At 32.5% G+C, this 20388-nt stretch overlaps 3 protein-coding genes across 3 annotated transcripts; 2 read left to right on the top strand and 1 right to left on the bottom strand.

The window, feature by feature from the left end:
• The first annotated feature begins 239 nt into the window (after positions 1-239).
• On the top strand, positions 240-1290 carry LOC6644344 (39S ribosomal protein L4, mitochondrial). Its single transcript, XM_002066822.4, has 2 exons — positions 240-948; positions 1018-1290. Exons 1-2 carry the CDS (start codon positions 278-280, stop codon positions 1235-1237), a joined length of 891 nt encoding a protein of 296 aa, XP_002066858.1. The 5' UTR covers positions 240-277; the 3' UTR covers positions 1238-1290.
• Positions 1233-2277, bottom strand: LOC6644343 (NIF3-like protein 1). The gene has a single exon (XM_002066821.4). The coding sequence runs from the start codon at positions 2183-2185 to the stop codon at positions 1298-1300; it is 888 nt and encodes a 295-aa protein (XP_002066857.2). The 5' UTR covers positions 2186-2277; the 3' UTR covers positions 1233-1297.
• A 122-nt stretch (positions 2278-2399) lies between these two features.
• LOC6644342 (EF-hand domain-containing protein D2 homolog) lies at positions 2400-19760 on the top strand. The gene is made up of 2 exons (XM_002066820.4): positions 2400-2978; positions 18665-19760. The coding sequence occupies exons 1-2, from the start codon at positions 2737-2739 to the stop codon at positions 19077-19079; spliced, it is 657 nt and encodes a 218-aa protein (XP_002066856.1). The 5' UTR covers positions 2400-2736; the 3' UTR covers positions 19080-19760.
• The last annotated feature ends 628 nt before the right edge of the window (positions 19761-20388 follow it).

Genomic DNA, 20388 nt, shown 5'->3' with positions numbered 1-20388 from the left:
AAAGTTTTGCATTTTCTTTTTCGTTAAGTCAAAATAAGTAAGAAAAAAACGGAATTCATTCTTAACTTTTATTGCAAAAAATAAAAAGAAGTCATGTATTGGTGGACGTTAAAATTTCAAATTTAAATACCTGCCGGTTACAGTAAAATTAATCGATAATTATCGACTATGAGAGCAGCAAATCGGAGAGAGAGAGCGCGTGTTTTCACTGTTGCCTTTCGATACGATAATAAAGTTTAATAATAATAACATTTATTGGTTGCGGATTTGTGGAAAAATGTTTAAAAACATCCTAACCAGATCCCGGCAGCTAATAAATCCGGTGGCTCGTAATCTATCCTTAACCACCAAACAGAGCAATGTAGCTGCCGAATCCGAGGCTGCAAGCACAGCGCCGGCTCCGTTGGCCGCTCCTTTGATTTTGGTCCAAAACTACACCGAATACCCGCCCGTGAATAGGAACGCAAATCGGCAGGCATGGATAGAGAATACGGATACAGTAGCCGAGCGTAAAGTAGGTCTCATAGAACTCCATCCGGATGTATTTGCGGCGCAACCGCGAGTGGATATCATTCAGGAAAATGTTGAATGGCAGCGTAAATATCGTTATGTAAGCATGGCTCATGCCAAGACCCGAGCTGAAGTACGCGGAGGAGGACGAAAACCTTGGCCACAGAAGGGTCAGGGAAGAGCCCGACATGGTTCGATACGTTCACCTCTGTTTAAAGGAGGCGGCGTCATTCATGGACCACGCTCGCCCACCACTCATTTTTATATGTTGCCCTTCTATAAGCGTGTTCTGGGCTTGACCTCCACATTGAGTGTTAAATTGGCCCAAGATGATTTACACATCATTGAATCAACAGATATACCCACTACGGAGCCGCAGTTCATCAAGGATCTTATCGACGAGCGTCAATGGGGTCCATCCGTGCTGATAGTGGACAAGTGAGTGTCAAGAAAGTGGCACAATTGCCTATAGACGAATTATAATTTGCTCTATTTGTATAATTTCAGGGCCGATATTTTCCCAGAGAATATTTGCTATGCCACTGACGAATTGGGCTTTGTTAATTTGATGCCTACCTTCGGTTTGAATGTCTACTCCATGCTGAAACATGACACATTGGTGCTGACTGTGGATGCAGTCAAACATTTGGAGCAGCGTTTGCTTTATCAATTGCATCGCAACGATGCGATCAGCAAGGGAGACAAATTCAAACTTGATCAAGTTTAGAATTAAACAGATTGTTGTATTTAATATTGATTATAAACAAAATCCAAAACAAATGCAAATTTAGTTCGTTTGTTGAGTTGCTACTGGAGCATCGCCGGCAGCTGAAGTCCTTGTCAGTGTTACCAATGGATCTTTGTCTTTCTCCGATACGAAAATCTGACAGGAACCATCGAGCATTATATTCAATTTGGGCTGAAATTCGCGTAGGAAACCACGTTCTGAATTACTGTGATTGCATAGCAAAACTGTAGTTCCTCTATGCTGGAAATCCAAGAGTTCGTGATGCGACATCTCACCAGTTATGATCAAATCCGCCTGGACGTCTCGTAGCAAGGAGGCTCCAGAACCCGCACAAATGCCCACAGTGTGTATTACAGTGCTACCAGTGTGACCCACAGCGTAGGCAACATGCACACAGTTCTCGATGTGTTCCTGCAGTCTATTAATCAGTTGGCCAATGGGCACATTGGTTTCTACCAAGCGTCCCGAACCGTTCCCAGGAAGGGCTCCCACTTCCTGAACCAATGGCTTTATGCTTTTCATAACCAAGACTTTGGCCAGCCAATCGTTTACCCCACCCACAACCTTATCCCAGGCTGTGTGTGGTGAATATAAAGCTATAGAATTCGCCAAACAGGCAGATACAACACGCTCCTTCCAATGGTTTTGGGTAATCTTGGTCAACGGTTTGAATATGGGTGGATGATAGCTTATAATAAGTTCGGCTTGCTTCTCAATGGCCTCCTTCATCACAGGCTCCGTTAGATCATTGGTCAGCAAAATCCTATTCACCGTATGTTCTTCGGCTCCTTCCTTGCGGTAGGGTTCTATCAGAAGACCAACGTTGTCCCATTTTTCGGCAAACACGGTTGGTGCGAATGCCTCCAGCTCCTTAATAACTGTGGATAGTTTGCTCATTCTCCTTATGCCGGTAAGGCTGCGTAACATTTAAAAATTTTAGAAATTCGAATAACTTTTCCCAATTGTCACAGATGTTTTCAGTTAGTGTTGCTTCAAAGTGCCGGTAGTGTTGACAAAGTATCGATAGACATGAATTCCAAAAACCGTCAGTGTTATTTTCAACACTGTATTCGCTTGCACGAAACCGTTAATGTTATCGATGTTTCTTCGATAGTTCTCCACCTCCGGCGCGTCATTGTTGTTTTTGTTTTCAAGCAAAGCGGTCGGTGTAGTCGGAATTTTTTTTGAAATTTGTCTTGTGCGCGCATAACCAAAATTGAAAGAAAACGGGGATGAAAAAACTTTAAAAGCCTGCCATCAGAGAATTAAAACAACACAAGAAAATTTAGAGCACAAAATTTTAGGTGAAAACTAAACACAAAAGCCAAAACGACTTGCACCTGTTTTTGGTATTATCCCTATCTCTTATTTGCCACTTGTCTTCTGCGTGCGTGTTTGTGTGTGTGACTTGTGTGTGTGTATCCTGTTTGTCCTGCGAGGGTGTGTCAAATTCCAGCACAAGGAAAAACATCATCAAAATGTCTGTCTCATCGAATGCCTCCTCCCGCAATGGCAGTGTGGATGATAGCACAACAACAAATACAACAAACACCACTGATAGCTCCGAATTGACGCACATTCTTAATCGCCGGCAGGAGATAATGGACTCACAGGAAGCTGGCATTGAATTGCCCAAAACATTTAGAGTGGTCAATGTCTATACGGAATTCCATGAGTTTTCCCGTAAACAAATCAAGGACTACCAAAAGACCTTCAATACGTAAGTCAAGGCCACATTGAAGCCGCAACTCTTAAGCTTTTCTTTTCTTTTGCTTTTCACTTTTTTTTTTTATATTCGCTTCTTCAATTTGCATTCTTCTTTCCCATGCATCTTGAGTGAGCATAAGACTCATAGGCTCCTCTTTCCACACAAGTAAATTGCATTTCCCTCCCCCTCTTACCCCTCTCAGACCCAAGCAATCCTCTTAAAATGCAATGGGGCATGACTCAGTTAAAGTGTTGGCGACTTTGTCACAGTCGCTTACATGTTTCCCTCCCTCCCCCACCTCCCTTTCTCTTCATGATTCAAAAGTTGCTTTCATATTATCATCTCAATGTAATGATGAGACGATCTTGCTCAGGAGCGGATTTCCAAAAGGTAATATTCTAAGACCATAGAAAATTTTGTTTCTCTGTGAAAAATATTGAACAATATTTTTTTCATATTTTAAAGAGTTATCTTGACTTTTAAGCAAATAATTTGAATGAAGACAAAGTTATTTTAGATATTTTCTAATGTTTTATTATGCAAATAATTATTATTTTTTTAGTTTTAAATCTTACTCAACTTTTATATTTTGACAATTTTTACAAAATTACACAAAATATCAGCTTTCTATCCATATTATATTAAATACTTCTTAAAACATAATTTTTATATATATTTTGAACGAAATTAAAAGAAAATCAAGTGGAACTTTTTTAAAAAACAGTTTGCTCTCTTTATATTTTTGATTTTATATGTATGTAGATTGTGTTAAATACAAAAATTGAACTATTGAATTGTTTTTCATACATACTAAATACATTTTAAAGTATTAAAAAGAGATTATGAATAATTATGTTGATATGATTTATAGATCATTCTGGGATAGATTTTATCTATAATTTTAGAAGGAAATCGGTTTTGGATATCGTCATTTTGGGAGTTTAAAATGTAAAATATTGTACTCATTTTCCGTCTCAAGAATCCGTCACTGAAGTTAGCCCCGATTTGGGAGGGAAGATGGGAAGAGAGGGGAACCATTCGACGCACTTGATAATCCCACCTTGATAATGAGGTTTTAGATTACTTTTCCGACCAATATCACCCACACACTGACACCTTCTAAATTGCCATAACGTTAAGTAATTAGATTTATATTTTGTTTTCCTCAACCTGCGGTTGACCGCACACATTTAGCTCATTTGATAGCCTCTCTCCTGACAAGAGATTGCGCAATTTGTTGCTGTCTGCTGTCGTCTGTAATCTGTTCTTGAAGTGTTTTTTTTTTTTTTATTATTATTCTTATTATTATTTAAATAAATTCTAGCAGCACGTAACGAAGGTCTAGGTCTTGATAAAAGCAACATATGACACATTATCTTAAGCAAAAACAATTTATCTCATATTTTAAATCTCACATTGTTCTGATTCACAAGAATATAATTTTATATTCATTCCGCTTAGTGTTGGAATTTTATACTATTGCTTTTCTGAATCATCGAAAAACCTGTAATAAAAAATTATATTCGACTTGACATGCCAATTAGCAAGTGTTTATGGCTTTCGACTGACTGACTGACAGTCCAGCTTTCCCATTGAATGTCGACCACACCGAATGTTTTGGCCCATTGTTAAAAACCTGGTCACTTCTTTTGCTGCACTTGTCTACAGATTTTACTGCATATTGGCAAATTGTCAAGAGCCAATAGCGCAAAAAATATATACATATACGAATATGTTTGTATGTATACGTGTGTATGTATGATGGTATTGCAAGAGTAGCTCCAGCAAGTCTGGGAAAAACTTACAATTAGATAATACATAGTTGGTTTTTTTGTTTTTCTTATTTTGACTTTTGTAAATTACCAAGACCAATTGCATTTGTGATGGAAACGAATCCAAATAAATTTAGTTACAAGGCTTTAAATCGTTTTCTTAAATATATATATGCACTTATATAGAAGCTTAAAGGTCACGCTGATAATTGAAAAGTTTAGAAAACTAATCGTTTACCATCTGTCGATGTTGTAAATAATATTTCCAAATTTGTACAAAAGAAACTACTTTTTGTAACATTTTATGTGTATCCACGAGTATTTTATAATCGTTCTGATCACAAAGGAATCCTCTTTTTGTTTCAAAAAGTCGTAGATGAGCTCAGTCTCCTGATCATATATGAATATTTGTAGGGAGAAAAGAAGTTGGATAAGATTTCTTGTGAGACTCTTTTAGTAAGGCGATAGCCTTACTTTTTGTTACTGTACTTTATAATTATTTTAATAAAGTATAAAAATAATAATTTTTCAATTCACATAGACTCATTAAAGTGATTCTGATAAAGCAATCTTGGGTGGGTTTAAATATATATATGTACATATGTATGTATTTATATTTTCTTTAAAAAATCGATAATTGGGAAAATATACTTGGTTGGGAAATTTTAACGATGACTAGATTGACATTTCCTGACGTTGGATCTTATATCTTTGGAGTTAGAATACACAGATCCTTATAAAACTTTTTGTTTTCTGTAAGATAATAGACAAATCTCGAAGTAATTTGCAATTTTGACCATAGTATTTCGCACTAATCTATATTAGACTTAATTAGTTGAAAACTATTCCTTAGTAGATCTAAAAAATGATTTCAAAATATTCCTACTCCAAGTTTTATACTTATACTTTAATACTTAATTTTATACTTAAACTTTTTTCGTCACATAAATTTCAACCTAAACGATTTAAACCACTTTAAAGTATAAGTTAATTAACTTACCATATCTGATGTGCTTTATCTGAAATAATATGCTTGGACTTTAGTACCTGCCTCTATTTTTGTTTTTGTACATTCACTTTTTAGTTTTTCAGTTTCTTCAGAATGTTTTCTGCTCGTCGTCGCTTCATTTAAATTGCTAAAATTCTTATATCAAATGCCAACGTTTTTAGCTGTTTCTTCAACTGTTCGACTTGTTCAGCCAGAGAGAATTAACAATAACAATAACAAAAACAACAACATAAAAAGAAAACCAGCTTCGACTTTTGGCATTTCCAGTCACGTCACACATAAATTTATGTGCTAAATTTGCAAATTAAAATGTGTATTAAACAATCAAAGCAGATTAACAGGAAACCCGTTCATCAGGTCGGAGAGGCTTTTTAAATACTCTATAATATCTACAAAAATCTTGAGTTTGATAATAAAAGATCGAGGACTTATCAAACGAAGAGTCTGATTCATAAACTGGATTTCTTTAGTTAAAGTTTTGTTTATCGTCCGATCAAATGACTATAGAACACAGTTGCAAGTCTTCTAACAATTTGTATATACCCTTAACATTTGTAAGTTGCCTGAGTCATGTCGGCAAAGTTTGCTTTTTGTTTAAACAATTGCATGAAGTAAAACGGAATCAATCGCTATAACATTTTATTGAAAACTACTGAAAATGATAAACAATTTCATATGGAAGAAAAACTACGTCATAACCTCATCTCAGTCTCTCTCTTTCTCTCTCTCTCTGTCCCATTGAAGAGATAAGAAGAGAATGAAAAACGAATCAATCCACGCGTTTGGTTTTGGATTACAACCAAACAAGCTTTATCTCACATCAGAGCTCATATTATGGGGGGCATAATGAATTTTTTAATAGCGTCTTAATTTTATTTGTTTGTTTGTTGATTTTGTTTCTTCTTTACTCTGTTCAGTTTTGCAGTTTCCTGCTTTTCTTTTCCATACATAAATTTAGACGCGCACTTATTCCGCACGGTTTTTGAACGTTTTCCGGGAGGCGATAAAACTGCAGAAATACGATAAAGTCAGCAAGGGATAGGGCGGGGGTGGCGTGCATCTTCTGATAATACAAATTTGTTTTGGTTTTATGCACTTTTGTACAATTTACGAGTGGAAAGAAGAGTATACATTAATTTGGGCAAGTTGTTTACACACATGAAAGAATGGGAAAATCTTCGACTTTGGACAGTTCCTGTTCCTGTTTTTGATTTCATATAAATTTGATCAGAATTTAAGTTGAAGTTTTGCTTTGCTTTCTTTTCCAAATAAATTTATTCACAATTAGTATTTACTCGAAAATGTTGCAATTACATTTTCTAGTTTCAAAATATTTGCAAAATAAAAGCGTTTTACGTTCGTGACAAAAACAGTTTTGAGTATATATTTAAATACAAGAGGTATATTCAAAAATATTCATTAGAAAGAGTCTAAAATTCATCAAAAAACATAGAATGTTTTGAAGGAAGTATTCAGGCAGATAGAATTCTTCTTTCATTCATTCACTCACATAAAACCGGCTTGTATTCTTTAAATATCTATGACGATATTATCGATTTGCCAGAATATAGAATTTATCCAAAAAAAAAATCTTAAAAGAAATCAAATGTCATCAAACTAAGTTTTTAAGAAAATTCTCAATGGGTTTTCTAACTTAATGACTATAACATTTTCTAATTTAAAGTCATATTTCCCCATTTATATACATAATCGGACTCTTCCCGAAAACATTTTCTAGATCCGTACATGGTTTTATGTATATCATTGCAATTCTTACCAATTATTGGATTTATTTCAATAAAATCGTTTCTAGAAGGACCCTAACATGAATCATTCCGCAATACAAGGACTAATCCAAATAGAGCTGCTCTGAGAGAATTTCAGTTACTTTTCTGTTCCGTTTGACAAAAATCAGAAAATCAGAAAACTTCTAAAAATCCAATCATAAATTCTCAGATGTGGTGCTTGGTATTCATTATTTCTATGCCCAGTACTTAATATATTGCAGATATAATATTTAATTATATATTTATATCGAAGTTGAGTAGTAATTAAAATTCTAACAGACTCCTGAGTATGTTGAGTTGTGGGCATTCTGTAGTTAAGTGAAGTTATGATAGTTCTGTGTTGCAAGACTGGCATAATGGTAATGATAAGTGGGATTCTAGAGAACTTAACTATGTCTGATCTGGTTTTGTTGTGGGTGGTTTGGTCGGCTATTGTCAGTTTTCTATTTTTTGATAAATATCAAGTCTTGTCATGGTGGGAGGAATGGGGTATATATCGGTTATATATTTTTGCAAATACATATATTAGTCCCTAAAGTGTATGAGAAACTTCGGTGCATGAAACATTATTATCATCATCTCCAGTTCTGTATTGTTAATTTCATTTCAAATTGATTTCTTTCCCACTTACCCCCAACGATGCGTTACAATTTGAGTTCATGGACAAGTACACACTCACGCACATATAATAAGTACACACTCACACACACACACAAATACATACATCATAGGGGGAGGTTTTTCAGTAGAAATTGTTTAACAAAGTGCCAGTTCGTGGTCACTATTATCATCATGCAAATCATATAAAAAAGAAACGAAACGATATTAGCAAGGGTTGCACCCATATTAAAGTACAGTCATGATGCACTCCCTCGATATTGCAGTTCATTCACATTATTGCAATGGAGACACACTCACACACACACTCATAGAGATGGATGGAGGCGACCAACAGTCTGACAGCAACAAAAAAAGAACTATTGGACAAAAGGGATTGCAATGAAATGAAATGACTGACCAACCTACAGTAAATGCGTCATTTTGTAACTAAATTGAGGAAATATCAAATTATACATATATATATATGTGTGTGTTTGTATGTGTGTGCATGTTGTAGGCACGCAAAGCAGAATCATAATAGACGAATGCAATTAGTCATTTGAATTTGTCACACTTACAACTTGTGTTTTATTTTTATCGTCTCAGTTGGAAAATTAACCACACAAAATGCATCAAGATTGGAGATGGAGTCAACAGCAATCATGTTGACGATGTTCATCCGTCCCTCCATCCGTCCGTCCGTCCGTCTGTCTGACCGACCCACGCAACGTTTTTACATCTTCCTTTAGCTATATATGTATGTTTGCTCCAATTTCGACATAGACGCATTTTATTTTTGGGGGCATCTGTGGGGGACCATAGAGCAAAAAAATAGTGAACTAAACTAAACTAGATACTTTATGTTTGCTGTGAAAAATATTTCTCTATATTTTTTGTTTGTTGTTCGTTCGGTTTTCGTTTTTATTGATTGTACCTTGTAAGCAAATGAACAAGAAGAAGACAGGTGCACGCATACACAAAATGTTTATGTTTATTTTGTATGCAAGACATCAGTTTTTTACGATAGATAAAGCTAAAAAACAAAAAAAATTGAAGACCTCGCACATAGACCACATGAAACTTTATTTAAGTATTCATTCATTTTTTTCGTCGTTGTTGTTGTTGTTGTTGTCGAGGCGACAACCCGCAATGCATTTTAAGCAAAATGTTACAAAAATAACCGTTACACGAATACCAAGACCAAAAAAAAAGCAGCACTAAAAATTGTTATGAACAATAAACGTTCTAGCCGCATAAACCTAACTAACAAAAAGTTGAGCCAAGTTGAATGGCATTAACCTGCTTCAACAACAACAACAACAACAAAACATGTAACTCATGGGCAGAAGAAACATTGAACACAAAAAAAAAACCAATGTGTGTTACAACTTCAAGTACCCATGCACTGTAAGAAAACTTACAACTATTCGATGAAAGTTTGCAAGTTTCCTCCCAGGTTTTGTATAGAGTTAGCTGGGTCTATTCGCCGAATGGGGCAATCCACCGCAATCTAGTTATCTGAAAATAAACAGCACCATCAAGCACCGGAAAGTGCTAAGTGTCTTAAAATCTCATGATGCATAATCAACTTACAATTAGACCTTACTTTTGGTGGCATCCAAATATCTGGGGTTTTGTATTTTCTAACGTAGATCATAATTTTTTTGCTAACGAAGAAAAGGTTTCCAAAATATTGTCACAATTTCTAATATTGTTTAATGTTAACTGAAGTACATATTTCATGATAGTATTAAGAATCTTTGAGAATCAGTTTTATGATCGTAGAACATGTCATATATTTTTTATATGGACATTTGTCAAGTCCTAAGGCTCACACATATTTTTTTGTCCATGAGTGTAGGTTCCGAAATGCATAAACTTGTCGTATGTGATTCGTTTATGTCAATTAATTCACACAATTTTAAAAGTTTTAATTTTAAATACTTAAAGTAAGGGTAGGCCAAAATGGCGTTTCAAAATCATAACTGTATTTGATTAAAAGTCGGTAAATAAAGTTTTTATTGATAAAAACAATACATATGAGAGAATCAGACGGATCAGAAAACTATATCAAATATGAGGATCCTATACAAAAGATGAAGTCAACAGTCATAAAAAAGGTCTTAGCCAGTCTGATCAACAATCAACATTGTTCTAAATTAATGTGTATTAAACATAAAACAAACTTTACATTTTTTTGAAAAATTGGTTTAATTTAAATAAAAATCATTAAAACGCCGACGCGTTACAATATGCCTCGCTATTTTGGACAATGTTTTGGAAAAACGCGATACAGTTTTTTAACTGCAAATTCCCTCTAAATGTATTATTGGTCAAAGATTGCACAATGAATTAACCTTTCATTTAAGGTGCTCATGTAAAACAATATGTGTTTCAAGTCAAGATATATAGACGATTAAAAAAATGCTCCAAATTTTTCGAGTCACTTTCATAATATATCTTGTAGTTCAAGTCGATATCTTCCCATAGCAAAGCGGTAAAATTTTAAACCATTCAATTAAACTTAATTTCAACTATATTCTAAAATAAAGATTTCAAAGAAAACTCATTGGGTTAATTTTTTATTTGTTAGGTCATCTTCTATAGAAATTCCCATTTTCTGATAAGCTTATTTTCCATTTAGCCAATATCTGACTTCCTTTTTTCACTCATGAATTCATTCGTCATATACATCATTTTATTTGAGTTTCCCATCGATGAATAAGACTTGAATAATATGATTAATCTTTAAATAATGCGATGACAAACAATTAAGTAAACCAGACAAATAAAACATTAAGAAAAATAATTATTTATTTTTATTTAGCATTATTATATTTGTGTACAAATATTTACAGTTTCCGAAATGTATGTGTATATCTCCTAGTAAAAGAATTAAATTCTACTAAATAATGTAGCTTATGTAGCTGTAAGAAAATATAATATTGTTTAATTTCAGCAATTATTTGACACTGAACGAATAATTGACTTAAATCTATATTAGTTATATAGATGAAAAATTTTTTGTTGTATAGATAATGTCAATATAATGTCAATATTTATGTTTATAAAGTAAACCTTCGATTTGAAATACTAACCTGGAAGTGAAGGAACTTAATGGACATCCAGGGAAAATCCAGCTTATGAGATATATAGGAACTATTAAATCTTGTGCATAAAATCTATCTTTCCATGAATAACTCGAAAACGGTGCTTTAGAAAAATAAATCGTTTTCAGCATCGAGTTCCCTAACTTCAGATTATTGTAGTCACGTCTTCGATTCGGAGGTTCATTTCTTGTATAAACTAATGTATCAAAGAAACTTAGGACCCTTTCAACTGACTTAAAGTTAGAACTTAAAGTATATTGTACGAGAACTCATTTTTTCGATTACGAGTTACTTATGAGTTGAACTCTATTCTAATCGTTTTCGAAGAACTAAGTATATTTTGGGTCACTCCTTTCTTTCTTTACCAGAATTTTTAGTCATGAATACAAGTAAATCATAAATAAAAATAGAATGTTTCCGAAATAAGTCAAAGATTATACCATTCAACATTTTTGAAAGTAATTTCATTATACCTCTTTTATAGAAACTCTATTACTTAAGATCAAAGTATTATACCTTAAGAAGCAAACCTTCGCATATCGTTACCTAGTCGTCAGAATCAGGATGTCAAGAGTGACGAGCAAATCCTTTCGGACCCTTTGGATATCATAACAGATCAATTGGAAAATTAGTCAACAATTTTGATATAACAATTAAAAAATTGAACATATTTGTTATGGATGTGGACACAGAATTATTATAAATAGTCATTTTATGTACATTTGCACCAACAAGTAAAAATAATATTTAAACAAGTGCAATTTGTTTTTCTGGACTGTGTTGTTTTTTCGCTGAGTGTAGACTTCACCGTGAATGGTAGACACAATATGCGATTGCAGGGCATGGGCATAAAAAGTGGCTAATAGAGAGGAAAAAAAGCTATGTTCAATAATTGCAATACACATGCATAGACATCGGCATACATATATACATATAGGTACTGTATAGATAGATACACAGACACATACACATATGCACAAAATATAAACACATGCAAATTGCGGCAACAACAATGGCCAGCTGACCCCGTTATTTGTTGAACTGTACCAAAAAAAAAAAACAAAAAAAAACTAACTCACACACAAAAAGGCAAACAAAAAACATCTCCAAAGAAACTCAACAAAATCTCATGTGTTTCTAGAAGACGCAAAGGCAAAACTGAAGCATTAATAAAATGAAAATGAATCAGTTGATGATTGAGAAAAATCAACGACTATTAGGTACCCATTAATCAATAGGAAATTGGAAAAGGAAAAACTATTTCAAACATCATATTCTGATTTAAAAAACTTTCGATGTTGCCTTGGTCTTCAAAAGAAACTCCCAAGATGCGCATAAGTTTGGCCTAATAGAATATTTTAAACAATTACGTAATAATTCCTACAAAGAAATTAATTTTAACACTTAAATTCAAATAATGATAATGATTTTGTATAAATATAATGAATGTTTTTAACATTTGGAAATATAAACACTGCAAAGTTTTTGTCAATTTATTCATAGACTAAATGACCTTTTTAAAATATCGAAAATCATTTTTTTTATGGGAAGTTTTCAATTCTTCAAAAACATCTTCATTTTTTATTTAAAAAAAAACAGGTTTGGGTGAATGTTTGTAAGAGTATTTGTTAGCTTAAAAATCTTTGGAAAGTATAGGAATTGTTGAGAAAAACATTTTAAAAAGAAATCCACTCACTAGAATTGAAATAATGCAACACTAAAACCAGTTGGGAATTACAACCCTATGAAGCGAATAAAGGAAAGCCAAGCTTACAATTCCAAACTTAATTTTTTGTTTGTTGCACATGTTAAAATATAATTGTAATATGTAGTAAACTCGTTCACATTTCACATCTCATTAAGTTGTCTTATTCTAAATGTAACTAAACACTCTGATTAGCACATTCAGAAACTACTGAACCGATTGCGTTCAAATTTTGACACACTGTGAAGTCAGGTTTAAGCTTGGTTTTTGTCTACTTTTTATGTCGATATCATACTCGTTAGTTATCAAATTTTATACTTCTAGCCAAAATTTACTTCTAGATAGCCAAAAATATATATTGTTTATTTTATTGACAAACATTGAGGGCTTAGGTACATATCTTTCATGAGATAAATGTCTGATTTCTTACGCAAAATAGTTTTTTTTACTTCCTTACTTTTTGAGTTTTATGATTGCAGCTTTTACAACTTACTAATAAAAAATTGTTTAAAGTTAAAAAGAATTTTTAGATATGAGTTTCGATCAAGAAGATGAAAAGGATTTTGTAGGACTTCAAAAAGGACGAGTACTTATTGCTAGCATTAGACTCATGCCTAAATTAAATAATATATTAAGTAAGACTTTTACCAATAATTTAAATATTCAAGCAGAAGTTTTTAAACGATTCTAACGAAATACACTTCTAATATACCCAACTTCTAAAAAGCAAAAAATGTATTCGAGAAAGAAAAAAAACAGATAAAAAAATAAAACCAAATTCAGTGAAATGAAAACAAATCGATAAAACGTTGTTCAAAAATTACAAGAGAAGATGGTGAGACATAGATAGAGAGAGAGAGAGAGGTGGGGGGAAAAGAAGGGCACCTGCTGTCAATGAATTTAAACAGCTGCGGGGGAGTTTTCAATTGCAATGAAAGCAACTTTATTTAATTAGAAAGAAAACAATGCCAAGAAAAAGTCGAAAAAGATGAGGAAAGCGTCGTCATATAGAGAGAGAGAGATAGAGAGAGAAAAGTGAAATACATAAACATTAACAATTGTCACATTGACGCAACTAACGAAATGTGAGGCAATTGAAGTTAATTAAAGTCAACAGCGTAACACTAGTAGTAGCAACCAACAATAGCAATTAATAATAATTGCCCATCTATGGGTGATACTGTGACACCTTCTCCAACCGATTCCATGTCTATCATTCAGATTCGGGCCTTCCATCCATCTGCAGACATGTCTCGGAGTAGTAAACAACAAATTACTTTCACTCATTGTCTGTATATGTGTGTGTGTCTATGTGTGTTTGTTTACACTCACGCAATTTGTATCGATACATGGAATTGAATTAATCATCTAATATGATTAACCAATTGAAAGCAAAAACTCAATTGAAATAAAATGATGGAGAAAACTGAAATTGAAATCCTATAAAGTTAAAAACTCTCTTTTGTAACAATTATTACGTGAAGCTTCTAAATAATCTCCGACTATGTGAAATCGAAATTGAAAGTTATGCTTTAAAAGTCAACATAAATACACTATGCTACATACACTTATATAATGGAATAAGAAGGGTAAATTGAAAGAAAGAAATTAGGAAATGACTTAGGTTGGTAAATTTAAGTTAGCTAGTTTAATTTACTTAATACTTTTTCGTAATAAGATCATAGATGACCTTTAAAAACTTAAATAATTTCATATAAGCAGGATGGGAATCTTTAAACTTTTAAACTTCAAACAAAACCTGCGTGATTATTGAACATTTTTTGATTATTTGCAATAACAAATTAAGCAAAAATAAAATAATGTAAGAGAAATTAATATGCGTAATTTTCTGAAATATTAAATATCAAATATATATTTGATCCGTAATCAAAAAGTGTGTTCTTAATCGATTGTCATATAATTTAAGAAATAATAAAAAACAATACATTGTTTTTTTTTTGTTGGATAGTTATTTCCATAGAACATAGAAAACTTAAATTGGTTTCACAAATATTTAAAAAAAAATGGTCAGTTTTAATGATTTTAAATAATATTGGATTTAATGATTTTAAATAATATTGTATCCTGAGGCACTCTTAGGTCTTATGTTGGAGGGTGAATAAAGAAAATATTTACTTATTTATATAAAATGTTAGATGAAGTTTTTATACAAGACCCAGAAAAAAGACTTTGAGCACTAGTTACAAGACCTTTAATAAGAAGATTCGGGAATTTTTTAAGGTCCAACCAAAGTTTATGTTTTGTATAGAATGAAAAGTGAACTTGAAACAAATACAAATCTAAAGGCAATTTTTTTTTTTGCAGAATATATTTTATAATTTAAATTTTTTTGATGGAAATAAAAGTCAAATAAACCGTTTAAGTTAATATTTTGTATGTAAAAACGAAGCGAAACTAAGAAATTAATTTTTGTTAAAATCAAAAATAAGTTTTTTTGTTTTGTACAAGAAAGAAAACACAAACATTGATTTTTTAAAAATTTCTACAAACATTTAAGTTAAATGTCGTAAATAGTTAAGTTTTTTCTTTTATATGATTATTCTCAAGTTTATTTTTGGAACAAATCAAAAAGTTCTCTACCATTTCACAACTAAAACCATTTAAGATATAACTGCTGTAAACCATTTAGAGCAAGGGCTATTAGGGTTTCTATAAATTTCTACCTGAATCTGGAAATTGTCTTAAAAATTGTGGAAAAACTTGGTATGTCTTCGAATAAAAACAAAGAAATATAATTGAAGTATTTGTTCTATGTTTTGACTCTCGTGAATCTAAGGCCCTTCATTCCTTGAGAAGTACTAAACAAACCTAAAATTTGTTAAGCAGTGTTATTGACATATTTGTGTTTCCTTTGCTCATGCATGAGACGCAACCTGCTGACTTTAATGGCAACTTGTATACATAGTTAGATAAACATATAGTATTTTTAGCCAAACTAACTAGTTTAACTAGTTTCTAGTTGGTTAGTTAGTTGGCAGTTGATGGCTCTGGCATCCTTTGGGTTTAAGTTGTTGTTGTTTGTTTGCTGGTTGGTTGGCTGGCCTGGCAAGGTCGAGGAGCCTGTTTTTAGCCATAATGTTTCCGCCATAGTTTGCTTGGCTGTGGCTCATCTGCCATCAACTCAAAGGCGACTCATCTCTCTTCTCTGCGTTTTCTCTTTCTTTTGCGTTTTCATTTCATTTCGCTTTTTTAATGTATTACACAATTTCAAAGATAATAAATATATGTATATTTTATTTGCATTTTTATTTTATCATACAATTTCCTGGCCGACAGTCAAGTCGGAAGTGGAAAAGAGCCACCAAATAACGGCTTGAACTCTTGACTCTTTGACTGCAAAACACTGAGAGACAGCTAAAATATTGCCAATTTTTTCATTCAACGGTCATTCAACTTATAACAAAAAAAATAAAAAAAAACTGTTTAAACAAAGTTGTTGGCTTCAATGTAAAAGATATGAATTTACATTACTTTACATTGTTTGGGGAATAGAAATACATTGTTTAGTCTAATGTCGACCCAAATCACCAAAAATCCTCAAAACAATGGAAGAATATAACAAAAAAGGCATTATTTATAGGAAATGTTTCAGTCTATAGTAAAGTTAAAGTATTAAGGGTGACACCTTCTGAAAAATACTTAAAACGAGTTTTAAATAGTTTGAAATATTTATTTTCCACAATCATTTGAAGTCGAGAAACACAATAATCGCATATGTTTATTTAGGAATTGTATTGCTTCAGGTATTTGCAAATCAAACCTAAAAATAACATACAGTGCCGGATTAAGCCAGCGCGGGGCAATAAAAAAAAATATATATATTACTTGTGGGGGTTTTAGTCGAAATTAATCGATCACTCTCCAATGTAAATGCTAAGACACGAGAAAAAATGACAAAAATTCAAAAAAATCTTCTTGAAAAGTCACATTGGTTTATAGAAAATAAGCCAAAAACTTTGTTTTCAAGTTTCTTTTATGTTAGAATGATTGAAGGAAATATTTCTAACTTTACAAAATGCATTTTTTAAATACGCCAAGATTTAGTAAATTAGAACTTTATGATATTAAACTTTATTGGAAAACTTTGCTATTGAAAATTGAAATTAAATACATTAAAAGGGAATAACTTTGTGGAAAAATGAGTAAAATTTTTGGTAAAGTTATAGATTTGCAAAGTTAAGAGTTTTTCAGATTTTTCCAATTTCCAATTGTCAATTCATATGCAAAATAAAATGCTTTTTTTGTTAGTTTGAAAGAAATTAGTAAGAAATTTGTTTAGTTTACTGAACCTTATGAAAAAAAATTTTTAAAAACTTACTATTTATTGTTTTATTTTCATCTTGAGGTAAGGAAACGAAGAACTTATTCCTTGTGTAAACACTTTCTTGCCAAATTCTATGTATTTTGTTCAGATCCGGCGCCCTAAAACTGCAGGGTCATTGATATGTACATATATGAAATCGACTTATTAGAAATTTGTTTTGCATTTAGCAACTTTTACTACCCTAATGTTGAAATTTTGCAATTTTAAATTTAAAATAATTCAGTTAGTTCAAAAATGTGAACTATTTTAAGCAATTTAGAGTGTTTGGAGAGGCTTTCATTTAAAAATTCAAAATTTGTTCTTTAAAGAACTTTTTAATAAAGTCAATATAAGGCAGATAAATGCAAATTAATAACTTCATTTGTAGTAAAATCAGTGGTTAATCCGAAAACGGTATTTTATGGACTGAAGGCGCTGCTTTTTGTTGGACCTTGGTTGATTCTTGGGAATAATTTGTGTTATTATTATTATTATTATTAAAGTATAGGATATAGTTATAAACTATCAACCTAACTATATTTTACAAGCACTTGCAACAAACAAAGGCCTTCGGCTTAGACGAAAACCACATCCATACACTAGCCTGGGATTCGAACCCGGATCCTCTTTGTTCAGTTGACTAAATGACTAGGCCACTTAGACAACTCGTCTACCGAGGACTGCATAATTTGTGTTATATTTTGGATCTGTTCTGAAAAATAAATAAAATTTTGGTCTAAAATGATCCTATTTTCATTCGTTTTTTGTTACTTTTTAAATGGAATTTGCCGTTTCCCTTAATCTGGCTCCCTCCCCCTGAAAGCCTAAGGGTGTTAGTTGTACCCCAAATCCGATCCTGTTCAGAAAAAGGTTTCAGTATGGTAGAAATGGTTAATAAACAATAAACTAAGCTACAGTACTTAAGTATCATATAATTCCTCATTCGAAAAACCCTCGTATGTATGTATGTATAGGTTGAATACTCCAAGATAAAGAAAATAATGAGAACAGATAATGGTGATAATAAAAATAGTCAATAATGAAATAAAAACTTTACGTTTGCTGCTGTTAAATTGCATCCAACAAACTTATCAGTGTAAATACGGCCTAAACATGCAATTAGGTTAAACATTTCCCACCCGCCCCATTTGCCACCCACTCACTAGCCAGCAGAGAAGGAAAGAAAGGGGGATATTGAATGGGTTCAGTGATTGGCCATGCGACCTCTGACGCTTGTGCCCACGTTTTATGTTTTTTTGTTGCATTATCGATTACTAATCCGGACTTTAGGTCGGTCTCGTGTTGAGTCTCGCCTCTGTGTCAATGACCAGATGGTAGTGTGTCTGTTGAATTTTTCTCACTAATTGATTTTTGTTTACTTCTCTTTTTAGCTATGACACTGCACGTGATGGTTTCTTGGATTTAAATGAGCTCAAGTTCATGATGGAGAAACTGGGAGCACCACAGACCCATTTGGGCTTAAAGAAAATGATTGCCGAGGTGGATGAGGATAATGATGGCAAAATCTCATTCCGTGAATTTCTATTGATCTTTCGCAAGGCTCAGGCCGGGGAATTGGATAATGATTCTGGGCTAAATCAATTGGCACGTCTCACCGAAATCGATGTGGAACAGGTGGGCGTAAGTGGTGCCAAAAACTTCTTTGAGGCCAAAATCGAACAACAGATGCGCACGAATAAATTCCATGATGAGATCAGGCAAGAGCAGGAGGACCGTCGTCGCGAGGAGGAGGAGAGGGCTCAGCGTCGTCAACAGTTCCAGCAGCGTGCGGCCATTTTTCAATAGATAGATAGATAGATCGACATTTATCTGTCCATAAGGATGCAAGGCAATGCTGAATCCAATTATACCTAAAGTAGTTTAGAAATAAAATACATTTTTCTGGGCGTAGGTTAAAATAAATACATACATGTATGTGGCATGATGAACCACGGGTTAAAGCATTTTTACAAGCACATCACCGAACTAAATATTCATATAATACCTATATTAATTACTGATCTATCCATACACACATACATACATATATATAATTCATATACCATGCAATACAATATACACGATATGAGATGATGATACGCTGCATCACGTTTATACCAAAAGCCTAAATTCTAGTTAAATAATAATAAGTTTTGCAAATTGTTTCTAGTTTTAAGTTTTATGCGTTTTTATTTTATCACACTTTTTTTCTATTTTTATTTGTTAAAAAGCTGGATTTTTATTTTATTATTTCCATTTTTACACGTTTCTTTTGAGTGTTTTCTTTTTTAAATGTAGTGTGCCATTTTTTTAAGTTTTCCGTTTATCAATTTGCTTTATTTCCTTTATTTTTTCTTGTGTAAATGTTATGTTAATAATTTAGATAAATCAAAATTAAGTCCATTTTTATGTATATATTCGAATTCCGAAAAGAAAAAACTCTATGTGTCGATCGTTGGGAATCATAATAAATTTTGTTCTATTTAAGTTGCAAAAGTTCAGTATTTTGATGTCTTACATGTGTTAGCAAGAAGCAATATTAAATGCATAAAATTATATACATATATTTAAATCAGATGCAGATGCATTCAAGCTATAATAACTTAATAATATTTCAATACCGAACACAACTGACAACATATACGGAAACTAAATAAATAAATGTATATAATACAGAATACACTCAAATGTTTTTACTATAACCAATAGATTTACATTCGAATTTCATAAAAGATGGGTTAGAACGGTTAGAAATTCTTGATTGATTAAGGACTAAAAACCGATTAAAAATAATTTTTTTAATTTGTCGTCACTGTTTGTATTGAAAAGTATGCATTAAAAAACCATATTTACGTTCGTTCAGAGCGTAACTTCGGATACAAACTATGACCATTTCGTGTATTAATGGTTTTTGATCAATTTCAAAAACGAATAAAACGATCTTACCTTTTACAGTTTAGTTTCTGAGATTTATTTGCACAGAAAACACCAAAAATAGTTTTCAAAATATTTAAATTAGTTTAGATAGAATTTGTCAGATGTTCTAGGGTAAGATATAGACGTTTTCGACGTTTCGAATACTTAATCAGCATGAGAAGCCGAGTCGATATAGCTT

This window comes from Drosophila willistoni (genome assembly GCF_018902025.1).
Source record: "Drosophila willistoni isolate 14030-0811.24 chromosome 2R unlocalized genomic scaffold, UCI_dwil_1.1 Seg167, whole genome shotgun sequence".
NCBI lineage: Eukaryota > Metazoa > Arthropoda > Insecta > Diptera > Drosophilidae > Drosophila > Drosophila willistoni.
This window is presented reverse-complemented; position numbering and strand designations above follow the sequence as displayed.